Source organism: Sebastes umbrosus, chromosome 14 (assembly GCF_015220745.1).
Source record: "Sebastes umbrosus isolate fSebUmb1 chromosome 14, fSebUmb1.pri, whole genome shotgun sequence".
In the NCBI taxonomy this organism is placed as follows: Eukaryota; Metazoa; Chordata; class Actinopteri; order Perciformes; family Sebastidae; genus Sebastes; species Sebastes umbrosus.
Window position 1 is genome coordinate 17832086 of NC_051282.1, and position 26790 is coordinate 17858875.

At 38.7% G+C, this 26790-nt stretch overlaps 2 protein-coding genes across 4 annotated transcripts; one reads left to right on the plus strand and one right to left on the minus strand.

Annotated features, from left to right (window-relative positions):
• The first annotated feature begins 422 nt into the window (after positions 1-422).
• eif3g (eukaryotic translation initiation factor 3, subunit G) lies at positions 423-5651 on the plus strand. 2 transcript variants are annotated; one of them, XM_037793406.1, is made up of 10 exons: positions 423-533; positions 625-671; positions 2410-2498; positions 3434-3493; positions 3597-3701; positions 3831-4026; positions 4144-4260; positions 4351-4487; positions 5346-5452; positions 5542-5651. In XM_037793406.1, exons 1-10 carry the CDS (start codon positions 511-513, stop codon positions 5555-5557), a joined length of 897 nt encoding a protein of 298 aa, XP_037649334.1. In that variant the 5' UTR covers positions 423-510; the 3' UTR covers positions 5558-5651. The 2 variants fall into 2 exon arrangements, with proteins under 2 accessions (XP_037649334.1, XP_037649335.1); XM_037793407.1 differs by having other exon boundaries at positions 4144-4254.
• Positions 5652-7065: 1414 nt separating this feature from the next.
• Positions 7066-24097, minus strand: dnmt1 (DNA (cytosine-5-)-methyltransferase 1). 2 transcript variants are annotated; one of them, XM_037792433.1, is made up of 35 exons: positions 23893-24097; positions 23369-23405; positions 20725-20832; positions 20382-20622; positions 20186-20258; positions 20000-20084; positions 19860-19900; positions 19722-19782; positions 19112-19195; positions 18791-18900; positions 18534-18652; positions 18326-18418; positions 18091-18242; positions 17047-17234; positions 16764-16778; positions 15206-15389; positions 14993-15090; positions 14682-14829; positions 14473-14588; positions 14194-14395; positions 13982-14115; positions 13095-13274; positions 12789-13013; positions 12514-12706; positions 11804-11894; positions 11562-11702; positions 11156-11438; positions 10900-11041; positions 9938-10104; positions 9643-9820; positions 8819-9014; positions 8567-8730; positions 8089-8205; positions 7427-7520; positions 7066-7334 (listed from the first exon to the last, which is right to left on the minus strand). In XM_037792433.1, exons 1-35 carry the CDS (start codon positions 23937-23939, stop codon positions 7297-7299), a joined length of 4545 nt encoding a protein of 1514 aa, XP_037648361.1. In that variant the 5' UTR covers positions 23940-24097; the 3' UTR covers positions 7066-7296. The 2 variants fall into 2 exon arrangements, with proteins under 2 accessions (XP_037648361.1, XP_037648362.1); XM_037792434.1 differs by lacking the exon at positions 16764-16778 and having other exon boundaries at positions 23893-24095.
• Between the last annotated feature and the right edge of the window lie 2693 nt (positions 24098-26790).

Here is a 26790-nt window from a genome sequence, read left to right on the forward strand (position 1 = left end):
CATACATACATACATACACATACACATACATACATACACATATGTATATATATATACTGTATATATATATACATATATATATACACATACATATACACATACATACATATATATATATATATATACATATACATACATATACACATTCATACATACACATACACATATATATACATATACATACATATACACACACATACACATATACATACACATACATACACACACATACATACAAATACATAAATATATATATAAAAATAGAAACAATAAATAAGTAAATAATAATAATAATACAAATAATAATGATGATAATGAATAAATAAATTAAATTAAATTAAACAAAAAAAGAAAAAGAAGATACTACTACTGGCCACTCAGGACTCTTATTTTGAAGCTAAAAGTTAAACAAACGTGGTGCTTTTATTCTGAAGTTAACGTCCCGGAAGTGTGTGTTGGTCGCTTCCGCTCGTCTCTTAACGGTCTTGAAGCTAACAGCTAACAGAGAGGATGCCGTCGATTGAATACGACGAGTGAGTTTTGTTATAATCATTTAATACTTTCAGTTTGTATTGGAGGTGTTTCATCGATCTAATATTGCTTATCAATCTCTCTTCTCTGCAGCTCAAAGCCCAGCTGGGCGGACCAGGTCGAGGAGGAGGTAGATGAAGGTAAGAGATGACGATAGGTAGCATAGTTAGCTACTGCTAGCTACATCTCTGTAGGCCGGCTAGGCGGCTTCCTCCTCCACGTGGTTGTTGTCGGGCGTAATACTCGATATAAAACATATACGTTATTTCCCTGTCATGTGTTGGATCTGTAGCGTCTGTTTGAGTGACATAAATTAAGGATTTATAGATGAAATATGTAGCTGGTCGACATGTTGCTGTGGCCAGAGGACCGTGACGTAGACCGTGTTATTCACTGGGGAGATAGCTCACATTTAGCAAGCAAGCTATTTATTGATTGATTTGCACATATATATAAAACTGTACGAAATCCAGTGAATGAAAGAAAAAAAAATGTGTCGGGAGAGGTCAATAAGCCTTACAGGCGCATACAAAGGCAAGGCAAGTTTATTTATATAGCACATTTCATACACAAAGGCAATTCAAAGTGCGTTACATATATAAAAGCAAGATAAAAGAGCACACAGTGCATACGATAAAAATGAATAAAAGTATAAGTTAAAAGAAAAAAATTAAAAGGATAATAAAAACAGTCAAAAGACAGTAAAGTGCAGCATTTGATCAATTAAGAAAAGCGTCTGAGAACAGTTTGGTCTAGGTTTGAAAGTGGCCACTGTTGGTGCATCTTTGATACAAAAAGACCTCCCCACAAACCCTGGAGAAAAAAAACAATAACAAAAAAGGAAGAAAGATCTAAACTAACAAAATGTGCAGAAAAACCTAATCAAACAGTGGAAAACAATCCAATAAAAACAATGAAATGCATACAAAAAACAGAACAGGAAAAAAAGAAAATATATCTAAACATATATATATATAAATTTATTTATTTGCACATATAAAACTGCACAAAATCCAGTCAATGAAAAAAACAAAACAAGAAATGTGTCAGTAGAGGTCAAGAAGCCACAGGCTTATACAAAGGACCCCCCCCAACCGCAGGAGAAAAAAAAAACTAAAACTAAAAAGGAAGAAAGATCTAAACTAACATCATTTTAAAAATACAACAAAAGTTAAACAACAACAATAAGTACACAAATTCTGCAGAAAAACCTAACCAAACAGTGGAAAACAATCCAATAAAAACAATGAAATACATACAAAAAACAGTACAGAAAAAAAGAAAAATGTATCTAAACATATCCAAAGATAATTAGACACCATGCGTTAAATGTGATGATAATTTCCTTTTAAAATGTTCTAAGGATAACAAGCTCTTGATAACATGTATTTTGGTGTTCCATATATATCTGAGGGAGTACTGGCCATGTTTTGTTTTGTAAAAAGGCAGGTGAAGATGATTAACCTGTCTAATATTATGTGAATGAATTTGAGAATTAGATTTAAAGAAGTTGCTAAATGATAATAGTAAAGAAGAAGGCAAGAACATATATTTATATATAAACACTCATATCTGATGAATATTTATAGCTATAGCTAGCTAGTAGTGTCACCGGCTTTAGTTAGACTTGGACGTAATATGTGGCTAATTGTGTAATTAACAATTGAGTCAGAAATGGAAATGTGTCCTCAGAACTGGAGATGTAAACAAGGGAAACTCTGGGCCTCCTTTGACAGTGTTATAAGATAGTAACGTGTTCATTTAATATCGGACCAAAACAATGAAAAGCCTCCATCAAGAGGGCAAGAAAAACAGTTTATTTTACTTTCTGGCTTTTTTCCCTCTAATTCTAACTTCAATTAATATTCTTTTTGTCAGGCACACTACCACCCCCCAAGGAAACCATCAAAGGAAATATAAAAACTATCACGGAATATAAAATAGATGATGATGGAAAGAAGTTCAAGGTGAGTTTTTACTAATGCTGCATTTGTCAAGATTGTTCACAATGCTGCTGGTTTGTATATGGCTGCATTTCATGGCTGCATTTCATGGGTGCAGCTCCTCACAGGTTAAGAAATGATCTTGCATTTTAGTGTACTTTTTACTTGTGCTATGAGACCAGCTTTATGGTACAGGGACATTTATTTTTTCATCTTTCAAACATCAGGACCGGAGAAGTAAATGTCATTAAACATGCAGTTGTTTTACTTCATCTACGTACTTCTAGATATCTGAACAAACTACAACCATTTTTCATTTGGCTTATAACACTGCAAAAGCAAGATGTAGTCGTTCATTATTCTGTTTAATCTGGGGCTGCAACTAATGATTATTTTCAAAGTTGATCAATCTAATTTTCTCAATTAATGGATTAGTTGTTTGGTCTATAAAATGTCAGAAAGTGGAGAAAAATGTCGATCAGTGTTTCCCAAAGCCCAAGATGGCGTCCTCAAATGTCTTGTCTTGTCCACAACTCAAAGATATTCAATTTACTGTCATAGAGGAGGAAAGAAATAAGAAAATATTCATATTTAAGAAGCTGGAATCAGAGAATTTTGACTTTTTTTTTCTTTAAAAAAATTACTCAAACCGATTATTCAATTATCAAAATAGTTGGCGATTACTTTAATAGTTGACAACTAATCGATTAATCGTTGTAGCCCTAGATTAATCATAGGATCTCTGCTACTCTTTTCATTTTCCTTGATAACCTTAACCACTAAAAAAAAACCTCTGAGGTTGCAGCACCAGCACTCACTAGAGCTTTAAATAGACTGTATGTTGCATGGCAGATATACATGTTATGTAGTACAACAGTAGTTTATAAGTGTCATACATGTTTGGGCATTTTGATTACTTCTGTGAAATAAAAATTAATTGCTGCCTTTTTGTCCTCTAGATTGTGCGGACCTTCAAGATCGAGACAAGAAAAGCCTCCAAAGCTGTTGCCAGGCGAAAGGTTTGCTTTTAAATTGAATTCAGTTGCGTTCACTTTGAAATGAACGAGACCTTGGGTCTTTGCGTCGGGTGTCATGTATTATATTGTTGTTCTCTCATTTCAGAACTGGAAGAAATTTGGCAACTCTGAGTTTGATGCACTGGGTCCTAACGTTGCCACCACCACAGTCAGTGACGACGTCTTCATGACTTTCATCTCCAGCAAAGAGGTGAGGATCCATTGTGACCTGTAAGACGTTGTGCTGCTGCTCACTGATGTGTAGGGGTCCACATAATACATGCAAAAATAACTTACTCGTTTTAGCTTGTGACTGAGTACCTCATCATACCTCTTGCAGGACTTGAACGCCACAGACCAGGATGAAGATCCCATGAACAAGCTGAAAGGACAGAAGATTGTGTCTTGCCGTATTTGCAAAGGCGACCATTGGACCACCCGCTGTCCGTACAAGGACACGCTGGGCCCCATGCAGAAGGAGCTGGCTGAACAGCTTGGGCTGTCCACCGGAGACACGAGCAAGCCTGCTGGCTCTGGTACCATCAGCACAACATTCACATTATCACATTTTGTTTTTCGTGATCCACTGTTAGACTTGGTGGTTGGCCGTTCCTAACGTTATGACTGATGTGGCTATCATCTCTTTTCACCAGCGGAGCCGGAGCCTGCACAGCCTGCGGCGAGCAAGACTGGGAAGTATGTGCCCCCAAGCCTGAGGGACGGAGGCACGCGGCGAGGGGAGTCCATGCAGCCCAACCGGAGAGGTGGGTGTAAGTTAACGCGCCCACGACTTACCTTAACACTTTTTTTCCATCAATAAGAGCATTGCTCGGTATAAAGTGTATGTTTTCACCTGACAGCTGATGACAATGCCACTATTCGTGTGACCAATCTGTCTGAGGACACCCGCGAGACAGACCTGCAGGAGCTCTTCAGACCATTTGGCTCCATCTCGAGGATCTATCTGGCCAAGGACAAGAATACTGGACAGTCGAAGGTCAGTAAAGAGCTGCACATTTAATGTTTAAGGCTTTTTAGAAGACTCAAAGGAAAGAAGTAGAGAGGAATTATTAAAGCAGGTGTTCCTTCATCAGTTTTTATCATTTGTAATTCTTATCCAAGTGCAACAAGGTGTAGATCAGCCCTATTCAATTGGCGGCCCGTGGGCCAAATCTGGCCCTTTAACAACCTCAAACTAACCCTTTGATCATTTATAAATATGAAAAAAGTATTTAAAAAAAAAAAATCTCTTCCAATAAGAGAATTTATTCCCGTTCTTCACCGTTACCACTCATGCTATTGACGCTGCTATGCACTGTTAAAAGTCATATCATTGTTTTTATTTAAATAACCTGCTGACATAACACCAAGTGTATGGGTGTTTACGTTGTTTGATTATCAGAAGATCATTTTATCAGTAGGCTTATTAGCCCATTCATTAGTTATGTCTTGTTAAATATAGAAATACTTATTTTGTTAAATGTTTTAACCCAGGCTGTTTAAGCAGAGGGAATTTAGGAGAGTCAAACTGAACAAGAAAAGATGTTAAATGCAACATTGTGTTTATTAAAACAATAATCTACTAAGATTAAAAAGGTGTATTGTTTTTACATTTAAATTCCTAACTTTGTAGATCAGATAGGAAATGTAAACTGTCCCTTGGCACTTTTCTTTCTCAAATCTGGTCCTTCTAAAAAGGTAATTGAATAGGCCTAGTGTACATAGTATGTTGACTGTACTTTTTGAGTTAATGAGTAGTTGCTTCTGCCAACAACTGTGGTACAATTGAGAATGACCAGAAACACAGCGTGGTCCAGTTGTCTCATCCATCAACTACTTCCTTTGTTTCCTGCAGGGATTTGCCTTCATCAGTTTCCACCGCCGGGAGGACGCAGCAAGAGCCATCGCAGGAGTATCAGGATTTGGATACGATCATCTTATTCTCAACGTTGAATGGGCCAAGTAAGTACTTGTCAGCTTTGTCAGTTAAGTGTTAAAAGTTGTAAATGTTGTTTATTCTAGCTGCTAACCGTATTTAATTCTCTCTGCAGACCGTCAAACAACTGAGGAATCCAGCAGAATATATTCGAGGATGACGGCTGATTTTATTGTTGTGGTAAAACAAGGCTGTTACCAAATAAAGAGAATCACGTTGTCACAATTTCTTTGTTGTTTTTCTTCTAGTTTGCGTAACTTTTAAATTTCCAGGCAGCCTTTACTTCGTAAAGGTATAATTGATAGAATTGATAACGTTCAGCCATGTTGCCTTCTCCCTCTCCCGTTCCATCACTTCAAAACATATCTACTCACTCATATCTATCCACTCTTAACACCATACTAACACTCAACACTAGATAAAAAACAAAACACTTCCATCACTGCCAAATTCTAAAATATATCTTAATATCCTATTTTAAGTTGTGTATATCAACACAAGACCCAATATGGAACAAGAGGAGAAGTGCCTTCATCCAGTCATTCTGGTCTGTCAGAGGTTCAAACGGGTGGAACATAATTCACATCAGACAATAAAACATCTTTCAGTAACAAATTAAAACAATGGATTATTAATATATACAGCACTAAACTCAATTTGCTGCTGCCAGCTGTATGTCCTTTTTCAATCTTATACATACTGCGTTTATTCTGTTCATTTCTAGAATATTTATACTGTTACATTTATATTTAACACTTAATAGATCCTCTTTTCAGCATTTCTTATTTACTTACTGATTTTATATTGCATGTTTGATGCACATTTTTTTAATTTCTCTATATATATTATAGCATTATGTACATAAGTTACATCTTATATACTCCTTTTATTTTTATTTCTTACATTTGTTTATGCTTTTATATAAGAGCAACTGCAACATCCCAATTCCCCCCCAGGGATGAATGAAGTATTTTTGCTCCATTATATTTTAGGAAGCATTTTGTAACACCTTGGCCAGGGACTACTGATGAAAATGTTTTCCTTTTGGCTAATTCTGGCATTTTTATTTAATTTGCACTGTCCTTTCTCTCAAACTAAACCATATCCCTAAAGAGACCAAATGCTAGTAGATTGGATGGGGAGTGCTACTTCACAAATGCAGGCATATACAAAAAAACAAAACAGGGTCCTCTTTGGATCCAAGGACATGAGGCCAATAAAGCGAAAGGTCAGACTTGTACTGAGCTTTGTGATCAATAAGTCACAACCAAAAAGATACCAAGGCACACTGTCTAGCAAAAATTAAAGCCTTTAATAAATGGGCTTAGCGCCAACGGACATGTAGAAACAAGTGGCAGCTCCCAGATAAACCACGGCTGCTGCCAGCTGATTGTAATCAGTAGCTCTGGATAATTAACACAGGTGCAGCCAATTCTAGAGCTCAGTACAAGTTGAACCTATTTATTGGTCTCATAAACCACATCCCTACTAGTTCATCTCCACTGCACATGCAATTTAAGCAATCTGGATATGAGATTGTAGGCGTGAATTTAGCTGAAATTAATACTTAACCTTTACTACCTGCTTTATTAACATCACTTCTTTAACTAACTTGTGTTACTTTAAAAAAATTCACATATCAATTTCATAAGAGCTTTATTTGAAATATTACACATATAAAAACTACATACAATTTATCCCACGATGATTAAAAGCAGCGAAACCAAAATCATGGAATGGCACTGCACAGAATGTCCACGGTGGCCACGTAGTGACGCGGTTAAAAGCCAGCTTGTTAAAAAGAAATGATCGCCTGACACGTCGGCGTCAGGATTTGTGGGACCGATTCTTCCTTGGAATGGAACCAGGACTAATCAGAGACCTCCATCTTCTCTTGTTTGACCGGCTCTGTGGAGGGGGAAGAACATGTATAAGGATTTCTGTATAACCAAGAGTTTAATTATCAATCGGGAAACATAGAATTGAGACAGAAGAGTCACCTGATGCTTGTTCTTCCTTCAGCCTCTCCATGACACACTTCTTCAGCTCCAGGCCGATGGCCCTGGAGAGCGGAGGGGGAACTGCATTTCCGACCTGCCAGAAACACAAAGAGTCAATTACATGATCCGACTGTTTAAAGTTCAGAACAGGTTATTCACATACAAGGAATTTGCCTTGGTGTTCGGAGCATACAATAAACATTGAGGAAATAAAAATACAAGGAAAGTACTGCAAGAGTCAAGATCATAAATATAGAATAGAAATAATGACAAAGATTTAACAGATACTATTAAAATACTAAAACAAATATGTACAATATAACTATTCAATGTTCAAATAGTAATTAACATTCCTTCAAATTTTATGGAGGAGCCATGTTGGAATTGCTTCTATTTTCAGTATTTATACACAGTATTTGGTGGGTTCATCTCTCCCAGTGAGCGCTTTCACATTATAGTCTTCTGATCAGCTGTTGTTAATTTTAGCCACTTTAAGAAAGACCGGACAGATCCAAAACATTTGGTGATCCTTTAACCAGCCAACAAAACAGCTATGCATCCCAAAACCTAGCTGTGAATGTCACACAGTGTAATTTGGAACCAAAAGAAAAAGATGCTCCCCCACTCCTTACTTTGAGTTTTAAATGGAGTTAGGATTTTACCTGTCTGTGTTTGTCCAGGATGTTTCCAAAGAAGCGGTAAGTGTCGGGGAAGCCCTGAGAGCGAGCACACTCCCTCACACTGACCACTCGGTGCTGCTCAGGATGCAGAACGCGGCCCTGAAATATCAAAACGCTCAGATTAAGATTCAAAGGCAGGAAATCCTTTACAGGCCTTGAAGGCATCAATTCAATTTCAGCCCTATTAGTATACATTATAACCAAACATCAATTGATTTCATTCCACATTATAAATCTGGGTTAGCACAAGACTTTCAACTAATGTGATCTTCATAACTAATGGAGTTCCTGTAATATAATTCTCCTTATGACGACAGATTCAACTAGTTTTTCCATACAAAATGACACAAAAAGGAGGGTCGTTCCACAAAATGGTACCAAGAATGGGCTCTAAAGCACATTTGTGCCAGTTTCGGCTGAATTTAGTTGTGCTCCAACTGTTTATGAGAGGTTGAAGTACCTGCTTGCCCATGGGTTCAGGGTTGGTGACGGTTGTGCTGAAGAAGCCGTCCCACTCCAGTCTGCCGTAGAGTCCGGCCCAGTGATTGTGGCGGTTTCCGGTGTGGGGCAGACACCAGGGGATCAGGGTGTTGAACTGCCGGTCTGCAGGGTCGCATGCATTCCCTAAAATGAAACAGACATAATCAGAGATGCATCTATACTAGAAATTTAAACTCTGGCGTTATTCAGGTAGAAAACTAGACCTTCATACCTCCTGAACAATAGCAGACACCTCTGAGTGCACCGGTGCTGCTGCGTCCGTTCTTTTTATCTGGGTGTGAGTAACGCAGTTTCTTGGTCATGGTGCCGTCTTTCACCCGGACCTCGAGGTTGGGCAGATCCCTCCAGTCGGAGCCTGGAGCCAACGGGATGTGACGCATCCGACCTTCAACCAGAGCACTCATGTCCTGAGGGCACAAAAACCTTTCGTTAAAAACTTTTAGAAGAAATCATGTTACAATCCTACTTTAACATCATGTTACTAACAAATGGAGTGGTGCAAGAATGAGTCCTAAAACCCAGAAAGGAGTTAGCATTTTAACACTTCTGGTTCCCTCGTTTCGAAGTCGATGGGTTTTTAGTTAGATTCCTGAAATAAGTTCTGTGGTTAACACAAGCTTAAGAGATTTTTAACATTTTGTTCTACAACATAAAATATGTCAGTAAATATCCCACTCGTGAATTTTGAAGCTTTTACGCGTCTTATGAAAAGGCGGTTGCTAACAAGTGACTTAGCTATAAGCCAATTTACATCTGTAGTCTCTGGGCAGGAAACAAGAAATTGGCCTAATGTTAGCTTTTTACTTCTGGCAATTGCATTCACACTTCAAAAATCATAAAAGTGGTGTTCATTTGTGAAGTTTATCTTGCTGGAAAAAATGTTTAAGTATCAAACATTTGTTTGCAACAGAGCTTATTTTCTGCAATAATCCAAAACCCAAAGGAAAAGTCCCATTGGCTTTTAGTCAAAGGAACTTGGTTGATGCTAACTTCCTGTTTGGCCTACAAATATATGTCTACAAATACACAGCTCACCTTGCAGATGTGATCTCTCAGGATTGGTTGATACTGTGTTCCTCTGATCTGCCTCTGGAACCAGGACTGAGGCTCCCCGTTGTAGGAAATCTCCAATCCAGCTGCACCATTACGAATCTCTGGCAGGTCAGACATGGTGTCTCTGACCGTGATGGTTCTGTAGATTCCTCCATTACCTCTGTTGAAGACAGAAAAGTCAGTCTGGTGTACAGTCACACAAAAGGCATTGTTTGTACAAGTTTGTGATCTAGAATTACAGATCAATAAATGGTACAGTAGAGGATGTTTCCATTACCGTGTGACATTGCTGACGTATTTCTTTTCGTCCACCGCCACGTTCAGAGAGCAAGCTCTGGGAGCAAACACATGCAGAGGCTCCGGATAACGAGGCAGCTTCTCTCCGGGAGCAGCAGCCAGGATGATCGCCCTGCGGCGGGTCTGGGCAACGCCGTACTGACCAGCCTGATGAGGAGGGCAGCAGTGAGCATGTTAGTGGTAAAACGGACTTCAGTCATCATAAAAATATTAGCACGCATGATTATATTTTTCCTGAATAATCTGGGAGGGAAAAAAGTCACAGGTTAAACAGCTGTTAGACGACTAAGAATTTCTTTGGTCAAGGACAGCCCTACTGATTTTGTGATCTAAATAATATGAAAAGGCCAACTGTGCAGGAATGGCCATAATGTTTTAATCTATTGATTTGGGAATCAACTTGATTCCGCTTTCAATACCACACTCAAAAGAAAATGTTGTCACCTGATCCCACCCCCAGTTGTTTAACATTAGACCTGAGCTTAAACGGCATTTGATCCTACTAAAATGTCTACATCATGTTTTGGTAAAGGAGGTTGCGCTTCAACAATGGGAGGAGCCTCACAGTTGAGTGCTAGACCCAAAATCCAATAAGCATAAAAAATGTTATAGGGTAGCACAACCTAGATTTTAAAATTGAGGACAAAATACCAGCATTTCACTTGTTAAATTGGCTCACATCTCAATAGACATACGCTTACACGTTTTTGTTCAACGTCAAGTCTGTAATTTCGGTGGTTCAATGTCACAAGAGTTGACGGAAATACATGCCGTAATGTTTTTTGGAAGCAATATTTTATAGCTAAAAAACTAAAACTGAAATGGAATTACATTATTAGTTTTTTAACCAGGCAATATAATTCTTTTTAAAGGATAGTGTTTTGGGCTTTTCACTGCTTATTTTCATTTTAGTTTAGGATAATAACCCTGAGTCTGACCCACCTGAAGGACACCAAAAGTACACTGGTAGCCCATGCGCACAAGACAGCGCAGAGTCAGCTTCAGGACCATGGAGCTTTTGAATGAGACGAAGTTCCTCACATTCTCCAGCAGGAAGAACTTGGGTCTGTAGTAGTCACAGTAACTGCAAGAGAGGAAAACTTATTTTAAAAAAGGTGCACTTGTGTGGTCTATACTGCAGGAAACGTGTTTACAATAAATCTCTTAAGGGTAAAGATGAGAATCTGCTGTTACAGACCTGAGATAGGAGACCACGAGTGAGTTCTTGAATTTGGAATAAGTACGAGAGTTGAAGCGGTTCATCCCACTGAAGCCTTGGCAAGGAGGTCCTCCACACAGCATCTCCACGTCTCCCTTCTGAGGCAGCTTCTGACCAAGAGAGTTCACCTTCTCTCCAGACATGACCAACTTCAGCAGGACGTTGCAGTCCTCCGTGAACACTGTGGTGCCTGGGTTGTTGAGCCTGAAGGCCTGGGCTGCAGGCTCCCACATCTCTATGGCCCACAGAGTCTCCGTCATACCTTAAGGAAACCAGCAGGCATGTTTTCAGAGCGTTGCATTGAAAAATAAAACAGTTGATCAGGTTTCTATCCATGTTAACATCCGAGAGCATATTTCATGAATGGCATAGAACAAGCATTTACCAGCCTGGTGGAAGCCTTCAGAAAGTCCTCCGCAGCCAGAGAACACATCCAGTGTGCGATATTTGGGCACTTTAAGCGTCTGTGCTTCATTCTGAGAGTCCTGCGTATCCTGTGCAGCTGCAGCCTTTCCTTTGCCTTTACCTTGTAGAGAAAAAGAGGATCATTGGATTAAGATTTCAGTGAGCCTAAAAACTATTTTAGATTAAAAAAACAACCAAAAACGCATGAAAATGCATTTTCACCTTTCCCTTTGCCCTTTCCTTTGCCTTTATGAACAGCAGAGCGGGCATGATTTGGAGGGTCTTCAAAGCTTTTGGATTTTGCGTTATAAGCCTGTGAGAGAGGAATGTGTACAAGAATAAATTATGAAGATATGTTCAAGTCTGAGCATTTCCAACATTTGATCTTTTGATATGTTTTCATATTAGACAATTAGCACAAGACAACATCATCTCTGACCCCAACCATGTCCTGAACGGTGAACACAAATTGTTGCCATCAAATCAGAGATACAGGGTTCCACAATTTGATAAGGTTAGACTGAAGCACTCTTTCGTGCACCAGTCAATCCTAAAATTAACTATGGAGCCTAATCGCAGATCAAATGTATGTTAAAAGGGTGTTGAATATATTGTCTGCAGTGACTGTAATGGAATGTTAAATGTACATATCCTTGTTTTTCTGTCTTACAACTTTTTGTATTATTGTTTTTTATTATTTTTATGTGTATTTGAGTTGTACAAGTTGAAAACAACCAAAATAACTTTAAAATGTGTCGAGCATACTCAGTGAATGCATGCACTGTTTTTGATTGGGTTTTGTTACACAATACCAACATGCTAGCAATGGGGTAGATGTTTAAAGAGGTTTTCCCTCGGGATAAATATAGTTCTATCTCTTCTAAATTACTGAATCTGAAATGACTGTAGATATAAAGTATTAACAACCTTACCTCCAAGAAATAGAAGCGGTCAGGTCCACCACTGGAATAGTCCTGGACTGATTCGTTCAGGTCTTCTGCGTATTCTACCTGACAGCGGCCGAGCACCTCGGTCATGCTGAGAGTCACTTCTTCATCACTCCAGTACAGCTGGTTGATGTCTGTGTGGTAACTGGCTTTGACACCTTTGTGAGTGTTCTCAGGCCTGGGAGATGAGACAAAACCCAGTTAATTTCTTACAGACTAAAACCTGAAGGACGACCAGTTTAACTGTATAAATGTCTTACCTGTAGAACTTGTAGAGTCGCAGTTTGACCTCCGTGGTGTCTGATTTCCCGTTGCTACGTCTGTGACAGAAGATCTCCTTGATGCGCCCGATGCGGAACGGTTCTGGAGCGTCCTGGTTTGACCCCTTGATATAATCTGAGGACTTCCTGTAGTATTCTGGATACAAGTCCTCATCCACATCCTCTTTCCTGTGGGAGCGCTTCACTGGACTAGCTGGCTTCACGCTGAGAGGAACAGCAGCAGTGAGTCTCAATCATTTTCCTCATTGTACAAGTGATTCAAACATTTTGAATAACTTCACTCACCTGAAGTTAAAACAGTCAGGATGCAGGTAGACACCATCTCCCACCTTGAACTGCTCCCCCTGGAAGCAGGCCAGAGCATACATAGCCTTGGAGTCGTGGTTTTGGTCCAGCAGGGGTTCAAATGCACGAGGCGTTTCCTGTTCCTTACTCGCTTTAGTCCTCGCACAGCTGCAACAGAACCTGAACGCAAAGGGGAGCAAATCCACAACTAGGTTAAAAAACATACACAAGACACAAACCAAGAAAAGATCATGTGCAGGGTTCTACACATTTTCATTTCAAAATTCCATACTTTTCCAGACTTCTCGGTAGATCATTCAGACCACTTGTCTTGTCAAGACGACAGTACTTATTACCTTGCATATGGCTTACAACCGCTGCCTCCCCCATGTTGGAGATGAATGACTTTATGGAATGACTGGGTGGAAACCTGTGGCCCTGCAGCGAAAGCTCAACCGAAAGGCCAGACACAGCCATCCAACATAAAAGATTAAAGTAAGCGCACTAAAGATATTGAGCGTCATCTTTTCTTGTAAAATGTCCGATGTAATCGATAACATCGATTGTTGTCACAAGTTTATTAATCGGGGGAAAATTTCGTAGGCGTGCGCGTTCAGTCACATGCCATACTCGTCTTGCCTTCGACGACAAAGCTCGCTCTGGCCCACGCTCACTCACACAACAGATGGCTGCGCTGGCTGGGTGTCTGCCTCCAAACACTGCTTGTAGGTTCAATGTATTTTTAGAAATTCTGAATTTTATTTTAGAAAAAACAGACAAGGGTCAATAGTCTGGAAAGAATAATTTTCCACACTAAATTATTACTAAAATCCAGTTCCATACTGCGAAGGAATCCCAGTAGAAATACATGTGTGGATGATGCTTACGTGAACTTGCAGTCCTCTGATGGAGTGGTCTTGGGAGGCGACTCAAAGCGAGCATAGTCTGTGTTGTACCAGAACTGATAGAAGAAACTCTTCCCGTCATCGTCAATCACCTTGATTTCCGAATCCATGCCACCCTAAAATACAAACGTAACCATGAGATCAAGAAACACGTCTAACAAAATGCAAATTAGCCTGCTGTCACGTTAACTTACCTCCATAGACCAGTTGTTAGATGGGGCCTTATACATGACGTTAACTTTGCCCTGCACATAATTGAGCTGCATGTCTTCACACTCGTCCACGAGGACGAGCTCCAGTGGATCAGAAGACTCTCCCAGCACCGTTTGAGTCCCACGCAGGAACCAGTGGGCATGAAACATCTTCCCACTGTTGTCCTCCCACAGCGATGCGATCCTGAGGATGAATATGTCATTAGATTTATACACGCCAGAGTGACAACATGTTATCATAGAGTCTAAAATAGGTCATACCTGGCCAGATAGAGAGGCATGGACGGATCCTCTGATGAAACGGAGACACAGTCGCCCAACTCCAGCTCTTCATCATTTACACAGACCTTGCTATAGTAGCGCTTCTTCCCCTCAGACTGAAGGGGGATTAGAGACAAATACATTTTACTGCCGGATCCTCATATGACAGAAAAACTTCATTGTAACAACTAACGAGGAAGAAAACACACCAGAACAGACTCTCCGATCCATGTCAGTTTGCACTGGGTCTGCTTCTTCCTCTTAGCTTGAGAAACCTTCTTGGGCTTCTCCACTGGAACATCTTCCTCTTCAATGTTCTCATCATCTTCAGCCTCCTTTACTGCAAGGTTTGGGCATCTAAAATAGACGGATGTATGTCATTTTACTTTTGTTTTTACTGCGGTATCGAACTGGTATAGAGAATCGTGGAATTTCACTGGTATTGGTTATCGACTACTACTATTTCTGGTATTGTGAAATCCCTACTTTATAGACTAAACTGCTCAGAACACACGCTTACCTTCTCTGCTTACAAGCCTGCTTGCTTTTGCCACCTCCCCCAAATTTGATCATGTCTTTGCAAGCTGGACACTTGCCACAATCAGGAGATTGGCAAACCTGAGGACAAACAAAAAAAATGTATGTTAAGTATTACAGAGGACAAATCAAATGCACATCAGACACTGTTGAATTAGTGTTAATACACTGGGGCTTCACTTTGATAACCACTCACCTCACAGACACCACAGCGCTGTCTTTTGGCCCCACCACTCTCTTTATCGTTCTGCTCTATCTGATCAGAGAAGAAGGTATCAAAGATCTGGTACACCAGCGTTGTCGTGGTCGCTTTAGTCGGCCCCTTGTTGTCCTTCTCTATCTTTGTTGGGTGACGAATGGCCTGTCTTCTGGCGGCTCTCCTGTCAACAGAATAAAGTTTGTGTGAAGCCAAATGAACCGCTTTCCTCTGAACACAAACACCTGATGATATGTGGAGCGATGGCATCATGAAGCCCCCGGCTGTCAACACACCACAGCATCAGGCCATGCAACATCAGAAACAAGCAAACAAAACAAAACAGACACAGTAAAGATGTACGATGCAGAGTTCCCGTTAGATGCAACTGGCCAATTAAGTTTTTCTAAAACACTGAGGCCCGCAGAGAAAACACTAACACACACCATATTTAAAGTTTTGATTTAATCTGGGAACCAACCAACCCAAGGTTAAGGGTCAGCAAATCAGAGAATCATCACCAAATAGGGCCGACATCCTTACAGCATTGTCTTCATAAGTTACTGAGTTTTAAAAATCCCACATTCAAATTTGCCAGTGTAAAAAAAATTATTGTAGCATGAATTAAGTGCAGTGAGACAGAGATGCTGCTGAAGTTCAAAACTTCGACTGATCTTTCTTTGAGAAAAGACTTCTACATTAAGTTAAAAAAAATGGATGTCAAAGTTAACGCAAATTTGTTAACGCCACTAATTTCTTTAAAGCATTAACACAAGTGATCTTTCAGAGGTTGTAGCGGGCTCAGTTTTAACACTAGAGTGAAGATGCCATCATATGAAACTAGAAAACCTAAGGAATCCATTGATACAACCATGTCATGATTTCCAATAATAAATATAGACAAACATTTGCATAAAGCAGCATATTTGCCCACGCCCATGTTGATAAGAGTATTGATTACTTGACAAATCTCCCTTTAAGGTACATTTTGAACAAATACAAAATGTGATTAATTTGCGATTAACTATGGACAATCATGCGATAAATCACGATTAAACATTTTAATCGATTGACTGCCCCAGTCAAAAATAATTCTCTCTTCTCCCAATTACTTTTTGGGGATTACTACAGCCAATTGGACTTAATGTTTTTTTCTTCTTCACATATACATGTCACAAGTACCGGCAGAGTTTGCATGACTGCAATGTAGAAAAAGGAAAGTAATTTTGCACATTTGACTGTTTTAAGTATCTTACAGTGGGGCGAGTCAGCTTTTTGTTTTGTTACATATACATACAAACAGGTCAAAAGCACTTTTCTGTAAAAGATTTTTTTAAACCAACCAGACACATTTTATATTATCAATAAATTTGTAGTCAAGATAATTTACTGACGCTGGTCATATGGCCATAATTCAAATAAGCCAGATAAACTAAAATAAACCACAATGTAAAGCAAAAAAACATAAAATTCTAGCGTGAACTCTGGTATAATGCTCTTTTTGTCCATATATCACACCACCATACAAGCTAAGGATGCATTCAGAAGGCCTACCTACCAGTAGAGCAGCATGCTGCGTTAGGAAATGTCAAAGGAGTGTTAGACATTGGGGACAACAAAGAGCGAGGAGCAGAAATACAGGAATATAAGCAAAAAAAATAACTTCTAAATGCTGAAGCATTTTGTTGCAAAGGAACTTCTGCCAGAAAAAACTGAGTGAGTTTTCATTTTAAGTTAAATACGTAGCATGTATCCTGCTCATGTTTGTTTTCACTTTGACCCAAAGTAGCTATGGAGAGATTACTTGTATGTATGGTACAATAATCATCTTTCAGCCGTACCTCTTCCCCAGAGTGACTCCTGCCAACTTGATCAGGTCTCTCATGCAGGGAGTGACGATGATGGGCTGCTCATCCGTGTCGCCGGCCTCGTCATAGCTCTCCACCTGCTCCACCACAAACTGGGCGTGGCGCAGCAGCGTGTCCTCCGTGAAGCAGTTGAAGTTTAGCCCTGCAGGAGGCACGGTTGTCTGAGGGCAGGAGAAACAGAAGCTGGTCAGTGTCCTGGCATTGAGTTGCAGGGACAAGAGCTACCGTACATCTTCCTCAGAAATGTGACTGGTCTAATTTCTATAAACACCCTCTTAGTTTGTGGTATTCCTTATAGCATTTCATGTTTATTAATAAGAAAATCTTGGCTCAACAATTTATGCAGTTCAATAATGTGAATACTAGTCAGTCTGTCTAACAATATTTTCAGCTTTCTACCGTTTGCTTATTATATCTTGCTTTCTTTACCGATGCCTCTTGTTGCAGAAACACTGCAAATTTCGCCACTGTGGGACTAATGAAGGATCACCCATTCTTAGTTTCATAGTGCCCTGATAAGGCAAAATGTTTTAATTACTCGTTTAGTAAATATAATTAAATGTCAAAAACAATCAAAGGCCCATCACAAGATATCAGAGCCTCTACAAATTTTGTCTAAATTGCCAACTCTCTCCTGCCAAAGGCTCTAAACAGAAAATGTTTTGACAATTACTTAAAATATTGATTGAAAGATTAGTTAAAATGCTAGATTCTCTTACGGTCACTGGTTTATTGACAAGTAGATTCAGTGCTACCTGACAAATGTGATAACTTGTCTACACCAACTTTTCTATAAAAATGACTTTCTGCATATATTCAGTTTTGTTTGTGCAATCAATGTTATATAAAACTCTTTAAAAAGGGAAAAGTGACGCTCAACCGAAGTGCCATTGTAGCAGAGATCAGATGACCCCCAGAAAAATTAACCATCTGCAATACGGCAGATTGTTCTTAATTCCCAAATACATAAACTTGGCAGGACACTATTATTATCTAACAAAGTAGACAAGTCTTCACCTCGATCTTGTTGAGAAGGTCCTCATAAGAAGCATCAGGATTCTTCTGGAGGAACTCCACCACGATCTTGCTCATATAGATCTTTTCCTGCATCACCGCAAAAATGGGTCCGTACTCTTCACTGGACTGCATCAGGATGTAATCAGCAAAAGCTGGATATTGAAGATAGATATCAACCATAAGAACATCATACAGGAGAAAATAAATTACAATGTGGAACGGGAAACTTTGCTACCTGTAGTGAAACCAATTAAAGCTTTTTCTCCACCATCAAACCCAGTGATCCACCAGGCATTGATGGGTCCGAGTTTCTTGGCAGGAACACCACCTGAAAAAAAACAACAAAAAAAAAAAACACCACGCACATAAACATATGCTTGGTTGTAATGGGTAAGAGAACAAAAAACATGTAGTTTCCATTTTTGAAATGTGGGATTTCATACCATCCAAGCAGGGGTTGTCATCATAGATAGGTTTGACAACACAGCTGAAGTAGAGCTCCACATTCCTCTCAATCAGTCCAGAGTCAAATGGACAAAGGTGGCCACGCTTGTCATACACGCTGCAAGACACAAGAGGTGCTAACTGACTCAGGTGCAGCAACACAACAAGCTTGTAGCACTATGAAATAAGTAGAGACAACTAGGCAAAAAAGCCAAGTGTCGCCTAAAACACTGAAGACTGATAGAGAATCACTTACCTGAAGTTAGTAATCTTGTGCTGTGGCAGATCATCGTAGCTCTCAAATCCATCCTCATTGGAGTCAAACAGGGAGAGACGCTCATCTGTCAACATTTCTGGTTCATCAAGCTGAAGATGGAGAGCAGAATCAGTTCAGGTTTAAGTAACGACACTTAAAAACAAAACTACAATTTTTGAAAACAATATGCAATAACAAGACTGAAAACTAATAAAGGGTTTCATGTGACAAACTGCATACAAAATGTAGAACATTCAAAATATATTGAGGTTTTATAAATAACAGATAAAGCCACTACGTGAATGACAAACTAATTCTCACCGCATTATCAGGATCCCCTTGAAAGAACTTGAGATCAGAGTCATCCAAGTATTGTCTGCAGTCTGTACATTTGGGAGGTGGCGTCTGGGAAAAAAAAATGTATAAAGATTACACAGGTTCTGTCAGTACTAAGCATTTATATGGAACAAAACTCTTAACACAGGGAGTCTACAGGTGTCAGAGAATTCAATTAAATGCAATTTCTCTCTACAGGTAAATATGAAAAGTATTAAGTGAGCAGGGTTAATGTAGAATAAGCAACAGGTAAGTACAGAGTATAAAGTTTAGTAGTGTATTATGTGTTAACTGTGAAGCAGGAAAATGTTGAAATTAAGACCTCAATAATTAAAATGAATACTATTTAATAACTTTCGAGGACTACAATTTTTATAAAATGGAATTTAAGACATTGTAAAGCCTCTAAACAACCATACAGGTGTTGTCAGTTAATCTGGCTGATTAGACCTCTCAGGACTGCATGGGTAAGTATAGACTAAATACTACAGACTAACCTGAGCAGAGGTCTAATCAGCCAGAATAACTGAAAACACCTGTGTGTGTGTACAGAGGCTTTACAGCTAAAACACTGAGCTGAATAACAATTCATTACCTTTGCTGTAGAAACTGGCTTCGTAGTTTCACTCTTCTCACTCGTTTTTTCTGTTGCAGCACTATGTAGGGAAAAGTATTAGTACGTTCACTTGTGTGAATTCATGTTCATTTCATGTACAGAGTGTAAGAGACTTACTTTTCATCAGATTCCACTTTAAAACGCTTCTCCTCCCGAGACTACAACAGATTTTGAAAGTATGAGCAGTGTTACATAGCAGACATTTAGAATCTCAACTCTTAATGTTTACACATCACTAGTACATAAAAATACTTCACCTCCTCGACTTGATCTTCCTCTTTCTCCACTTCATTTTCTCCATTAGTAGCTTCTACATTCAAGTCTTCAGACTTGCGCTTTTGACTGCAAGACAGATTTACTTTTAAAAAATACATTTATTTTTTTTCACTTGCTGAAAAATGAGTATCAAAGTATGAGGCACAAGATAAAACTCTTATACGCACACTTTAGAGAACATTGACATGATGGTTGGCTGTTTTCCAGCATTTCTTGTAACCCTGGAACTGGCTGGAGACTCTTCAAAGAAAAAGAAGATTAAGTTTATCCTATACCATGTTTAAATGACTTAATTTGTGGGTCATTTCCATCTTGAAAAGCGGTTGTTACAAGACAAATATTAAGAAGAATTCTCAAACGTACTTTTAGTGTCAGAGTTTGCTTTGCTCTTGCGTCCACCTTTCCCTTTGGAGGCAGTTGGTGACTTGAGAGCCTCCTCTTCCTCCTGTACGTCCATGGTTACATTTTCGCTGTTCTCTTCTTTGTGGGAGCCATTTGTGAGGCCGTTCGTCTTTCCATTTTGCTCCACTCCGTCAACATGGGAGCCATTTTCAAGATGAAGCTCTTTTCCCAGCAAGGCTTTTACTTTAGAGATGTAGACCTCCTGAGGAAAGGACATGGCATACATCACACGTCTCAGAAGAAACAATGAGCAGCAAAATACCAGGATTAGTTAGGATTCGGATAGCTTTTAAGAGTCACCAACCATTGAGATCTCTGAAGTTTTCATCTTTTCTTCAAAGCTTGTCAGCTGGTCCTGAGCATCAACATGCAGGAATTCCTGCACCAACTTGAGCTTCTCCTTCACAAGATCCTGGATGGGCATTTTAAGAGAAAAAGATCTTGTTAGAGAAGTGAAACGTAATTCACAAAAAACATATTTTAAAAAAGGTGTGGAAGCTGTTTTTGACATTGCTTGATAAGACCCAACTGTATAGCTCATGAGATTTGCTGCTATGTTGTATCTTTATTCTGTGCAAACTCTGCATTATTCTGTATGCTGACAGTCCCCCACCCATATGCTTTATTATTTTCTTTTGTTTTAGTGGTTTCTTTTCTCTCTCACTCTTTACCCTGAAGGGGCAGCGTCCTGTTTTGCCAATATTGCTGTCGTCTGGCAGCTTTGAACTTGTTTTTGCCACGTATCCTATGTCTTTTTTTCTGTTATTTTGTATAAGGGTACTGGGTGTGTTCATGTCTTGGCTGTGTGTTTATTGTATAATAAAAAAGAAAAAGAAAAAAAAGTCTATAACACTAAACGTTTTAAAAGACAGTTTACCATAGGCAGTTGAATCAAAAAACTAAAGTCTAGTAGATTCATTATACATACAATATATGGCTTGATTTGAGGGTTGAATTGACAGATATTAGGGAAGTCCCAAATACCATTTTTGGGCTTCAAAGCTTCGGTGAGAAATATTCAAAGGTATTCTAAGCTTCGCAGAGCAGCGCAGCATCTTCCACTGTCTGTCTCCATCTCCCTTGTTTCAGTGCTGCTGCCGCACTACTGTACACTCGCGCACCTCTACAAACTATAAACAGCAATATCTGTCTGAAAATAACTACTAATAATTAATGTTGAATATGAATAATGGTGTGGGACTATTCTTTATTTCATAGGCTATTTGGGGATTTATACATTACCATTACATTCTTGTATATAAAAAATAAACAAAACAAAGCATTCGAGTAGTGATTTGGAAGTAGTATGGTCAAATACTATGGCAATGGTCGAAGCATTCGATTCTATTGCCCTACAATGCATTGCGTAACAGAACCAGGGGCTATTTGCAGCTGGAAAATAGTAACAGAGGTTACCTGATACAAGTTCACTTAATACATTCTTGTCAATATGCATTTTGAATCAATATTTCTGTTATATCAATTTTAAATCAGAGATATCTCATCTCAAATTCAGAGTGTTATTGATGTCTGTCACCATATGATATACATAAAAACTCCTCAACTTCAGGATGACAACATCAACACTTGAACTAAAGATATCTTTATGACACTTTGGATTTAATATCTCAAACACCATCACTCCCCCTAAATTAATTTTATAACATGCAGGACATCTATGGAGGAGCCCTTGGAGTTATATCTAGATGGCATCATCTGTACAGTTCAACTCTTTGCCTTTAAGCCTATGGAGACTCACTCAAATTAATACATAATTGAACTACACAATATTGCAGATTTTAGATAAGTGGAATCCTATTAAGGGTGGAGCTTCCCTTTAAGGCAACAAAATACTGTAGACCTACAATCATGCTCAATGGTCTTTGGAGCCCCAAACTGAGCAGTCATTAGCAAGAACAATTAGTGAGCAGCTGCGTTCAAGAGCAACACATAGACAGAACCCGAACCAGAATATTAAATTTAAGACAGATTAGACAAACTCCCCCCCTTTTTTCATATTCAAATAAGCATAGCAGGTAAACATCGACGCAAGTACTACACATTTAGTCTAGTACAGAAGACAGTTTTAGGTAGAAACAGTTTCCTCTATGTTAGATAGCCAGGTGCTGCTGTTATAAATCTGGCCATTACTTTCTTCCACATAGCAAGCAAGCATTTCTCTCTACAGGTAAATATGACAAGTATTAAGTGAACAGGGTTAATGTTAGAATAAGCAACAGGTAAGTATAGAGTATAAAGTTTAGTAGTGTGTTATGTGTTAATGGTGATGCAGGAACATGTTGAAATTAAGACCTCAATAATTAAAATTAATAACATTTAATAACTTTCGAGGGCTACAATATTTATAAAATGGAATTTAAGACATTGTAAAACCTCTAAACACTCATACAGGTGTTGTCAGTTAATCTGGCTGATTAAGATAAGAAGATACGATGAAATAAGATGAACCTTTATTAATCCCCGGAGGGAAATTCAGGTGTCAAAGCAGCAACATCAGCAAACATCGTGAAACAAAGGAGAGGTAACGGTATACAAAAATGATAAAACCAATAATAGAGATATAAAAGATACAGAGTGAATGGGTGAACATAGTGTGTGCAGTCTGTCAATAAATAAATGTAGTATGTGCAATAAATAAAATATGTACATATAGTACACTCTTAATTACTTTGCTATAGTTTCTCCTCTGTGTTATTTATTAGTATGATTTTGTGTGCCCCCTTGGGTTTCTGAAAGGGGCTATATAAGTCCAATTTATTATTATTATTACATATGTGCAGTCTATAAAGTGGTATATTAAACCACCTCTCAGGACTGTGTGGGTGAGTATAGACTAAAATACTACAGACTAACCTGAGCAGAGGTCTAATCAGACAGAATAACTGAAAACACCTGTATGGGTGAGTATAGACTAAATACAAACCCACCTCGTCTGAACCTTCATCCTCATCCAGCACTTGCAGCCTGTGAATGACAAAAACAACGCTATGTTAAGTTCATCTAGTTACACATTTTCTGACATGGTTGTAGCAATAATAATAATAAACACAGCCAGCTAGCACAAACATACTAGGTAGCAAAACTTCCTGAGTGGCGCCAAATCTCACACGCTGCTCCATCCATTGACAGGCTAGAGATGCTACCAGGCAGCTAACGTTGACTCTGTATGTATGCGGGCTCATCAGTCCTGACTGTCAAGTGACAACAAGCTAACACTAGCTGCAGCTGCTAAATGAAAGCACAAAGGTTAACAGCTCCTCTCACGACACACAGACAGACTGGGTACAACCAGAGCAGCTAAGCCAGTTACACGGGTTTCATTGTTGTTGCTTTCAGAGCAACACAACAATTAGCACGTGTGCTAGCTCCATCGTATGCTAGCTATTAGCATGTATGCTAGCTCCATCATCAGGACGTTATTAGCATCCAGGGTTACAAAACGTCAACGTACCTTTTCCTGACATCCTCTGGCAGAGACAGGGAAGTCCTGGATGGCATGGTAAAAACAGCTAGCTCAACGTGTTTAGATAAAAAGCGATTAAAACTGCGTTAAAATCCGTTAAAATGCGAATAACCGTCGGCCGTTGGTCACCACAGTAACAACAGTCTGTCGCGTGCTGCTGCTCGCCTGCAATGGATGCTATAATAAGCAATTCGGGCGCGCGGGCCGTCTTTTTCGCGCGGAAACCCGGGTGTTGTGGACTGTACCACTGCAGTCATGTATGGGTGACAACACTTTCAATATGGGGGCGTAATATGTCACTGCCTAATGCATCGTCTGAACGCGAATTACATTTTCGTTTAAATTATACCATATAAAACATTATGATGTTTACGTGGTTGTCTTTTATAAAGAAATGTAATTTTCTTGACATTAACAACTATAGGACTTACCCCCTATTGTTTGCCAGATGCTGTGGACAGCTGACCAGCAGGAAGCAATCTGAATGTTTACTAATAAGCTCTATTAGCATCTCAGTGCTTTAAGACTAATGAGAGGACAACATGCAAAGAGTTTATGAAGAACTGAATATATATGATGATGACGCCTAGAGCTACTATGGAAGAGTACAGTCTTATTATTATTTATTTATTTATGCTTTTTTTTTTGTTCCTTGAATTATATTCTACCCCCTATTTTATTTTTGTTATTATATTATTTTTGTTATAATTTAAGTAATCTTTCCTCTCCTATATATGATGATGACCCCCAGAGCTACTATGGAAGAGTGCAGTGTTATTATTTATTTATTTATTCATTTCTTTTTTGTTCCTTGAATTATTTTCTACCCCCTCTTTTATTTTTGTTATTATATCTTTTTTTTTTATAATTTAAGTTATCTTTCCTATCCAATTGTGCCTTGTATGTTAGACGTATTGAGTTTAGATTACAATGCCTTAATGTTTGTAAATTAATTTTCTTCTATAAAAAAAAAAAAAAAAAGCTATATTAGCAATAAATGTCTGCATTTGATGTGATTATGTATCTGTACTTTCGATTGAACGTGTTCAATAGATGACATTGTGCTTGCAGTGAATAATAGAGTGGTTGTATTAGTGCAGGTAACACGCTTTAGATGACTCACTTTCCTGCTAATTCATATTTTATATTATTTATTATTATTTTATATATATATATTTATTTATTTTTTTCTGTATTTTATTAGCATCTCAGTGCTTTAAGACTAATGAATGGACAACATGCAAAGTCTCTCCTCAGAGCTTATGAAGAACTGAAGATATATGATGATGACCCCTAGAGCTACTATGGAAGAGTGCAGTCTTATCATTATTTGTTTATTTATTTATTTTTGCATTTATTTTTTTGTTCCTTGAATTATTTTCTACCCTCTTTTATTTTTTTATGATATTATTTTTTTAAGAATTTAAGTTATCTTTACTATCCAATTGTGCCTTGTATGTTAGAAGTATTACGTTTACATTACAATGCCTTAATGTTTGTAAATGAATTTTCTTCAATAAAAAAAAAGAAAAAAGCTATATTAGCAATAAATGTCTGCATTTGATGTGATTATGTATCCGTACTTTTGAATGAACGTGTTCAATAGATGACATTGTGCTTGCAGTGAATAATAGAGTAGTTGTGTGTTGTGTGCAGGTAACAAGCTTTAGAATCTAAAGCTTGTTAAACAAACATTAGCAGGAAAGTGAGTCATCTAAACTTTAGATGACTCACTTTCCTGCTAATGTTTGTTTATGGCTCAGATCCAGGCTTGGGCTCTCTTTGTCTCTCTCTTTTATATGTAGATAACCTTACAGATATAAATTTGAGCGACTTCTATGACTTTTATTAGGTAGACTTGTAGTTAAAAAATATTTGGAGAAAACATCCTTCAAATATGACTATACGCCCATTATACCACAAGGTGGCACTATGTCATTATATTATAGAAATAGGAGGCTTTTTCAGGTTGTCAAATCATGGTTGTGAATCCTCTCCCTGTCTTATTGTACATGCAAATTGAACCCATGGACACATTTAACACCTCAAATAAATCCAATCTATATGCGTATATTAATTGAGCAGTGATCCATTTCAGGTTCCAGACAGTTTAGGCAGTTATGTGTGTGTGTGTGCACTACATTTACATAATCTACTGGAGATGATAAATGTGTGTTTTTCTTGTCCATGATTAGTTTTTAAAGTATTACAAACTGTTCTGTTTTGCAAGGACAAACCCACATCTGTCTTGTGTGTGCTGACTCTTAATGTTTTTGTGTATACAACTTCACCTACAGGTTTTTGAGTCTGATGTCATATCCTGCAGGGCACTGGAAAGACTTGGCAGACTTCCCAGCAGCGCAGCCTCCTGGGGCTGATTCAGCCAGTGTTCCCACCCAGGAATCCTGGACGTCTGACAGGAAACAAGCCCAACTCTCCCAAGGCCACTGTAAGTCAGCCTCTCCCCTCGCCCGAAGCCTCCCCCCCTTACCCCGAAAACCTCTCCTGGGGCCTTTTTTATGTTTCTCTCAGACAAACTATCTTACAAATAGACATTCTTCTTCACCACACCCCAATTTCACTCTCCATGCCCTCTGCCCAGCTTCCCATCGCAGTCCTGTCTTGCCTTAGCCTTTAAGCAATTGAACATTTTATTAGACAAGAGAGCCATGATTAATTGCCAAGTAGCATTTGCATGTACAATTTCAGGCTTTCATGTTGAAGCTAGTGCTTTTCTGACCTTGTCAGAGCATGTTTGGATTAAATGCTGCATTTTGAATACTTCTCAGATGTAGGCACAATAGGGAGGCGTCTCAGGACCTGCAGATAAGCAGCCGCAGTTAAATAGTTCAAGGCTCAGGATTAAACTCAAACACACAAAATGGA

What these genes read in the sequence shown, in the direction of transcription:
- eif3g (XM_037793406.1), top strand. Translation starts at nt 511, where the DNA reads ATGCCGTCGATTGAATACGACGA. An exon ending in ATGATGGAAAGAAGTTCAAG is followed by an intron (nt 2,499 to 3,433) that starts GTGAGTTTTTAC and finishes TTTGTCCTCTAG; the next exon opens with ATTGTGCGGACCTTCAAGAT. An exon ending in CTTTCATCTCCAGCAAAGAG is followed by an intron (nt 3,702 to 3,830) that starts GTGAGGATCCAT and finishes TACCTCTTGCAG; the next exon opens with GACTTGAACGCCACAGACCA.
- dnmt1 (XM_037792433.1), bottom strand. Translation starts at nt 23,939, where the DNA reads ATGCCATCCAGGACTTCCCTGTCTCTGCCAGAGGATGTCAGGAAAAG. An exon ending in AGCAAACTCTGACACTAAAA is followed by an intron (nt 20,259 to 20,381) that starts GTACGTTTGAGA and finishes TTTTCTTTGAAG; the next exon opens with AGTCTCCAGCCAGTTCCAGG. An exon ending in TTTAATTGGTTTCACTACAG is followed by an intron (nt 18,243 to 18,325) that starts GTAGCAAAGTTT and finishes TTCAATATCCAG; the next exon opens with CTTTTGCTGATTACATCCTG.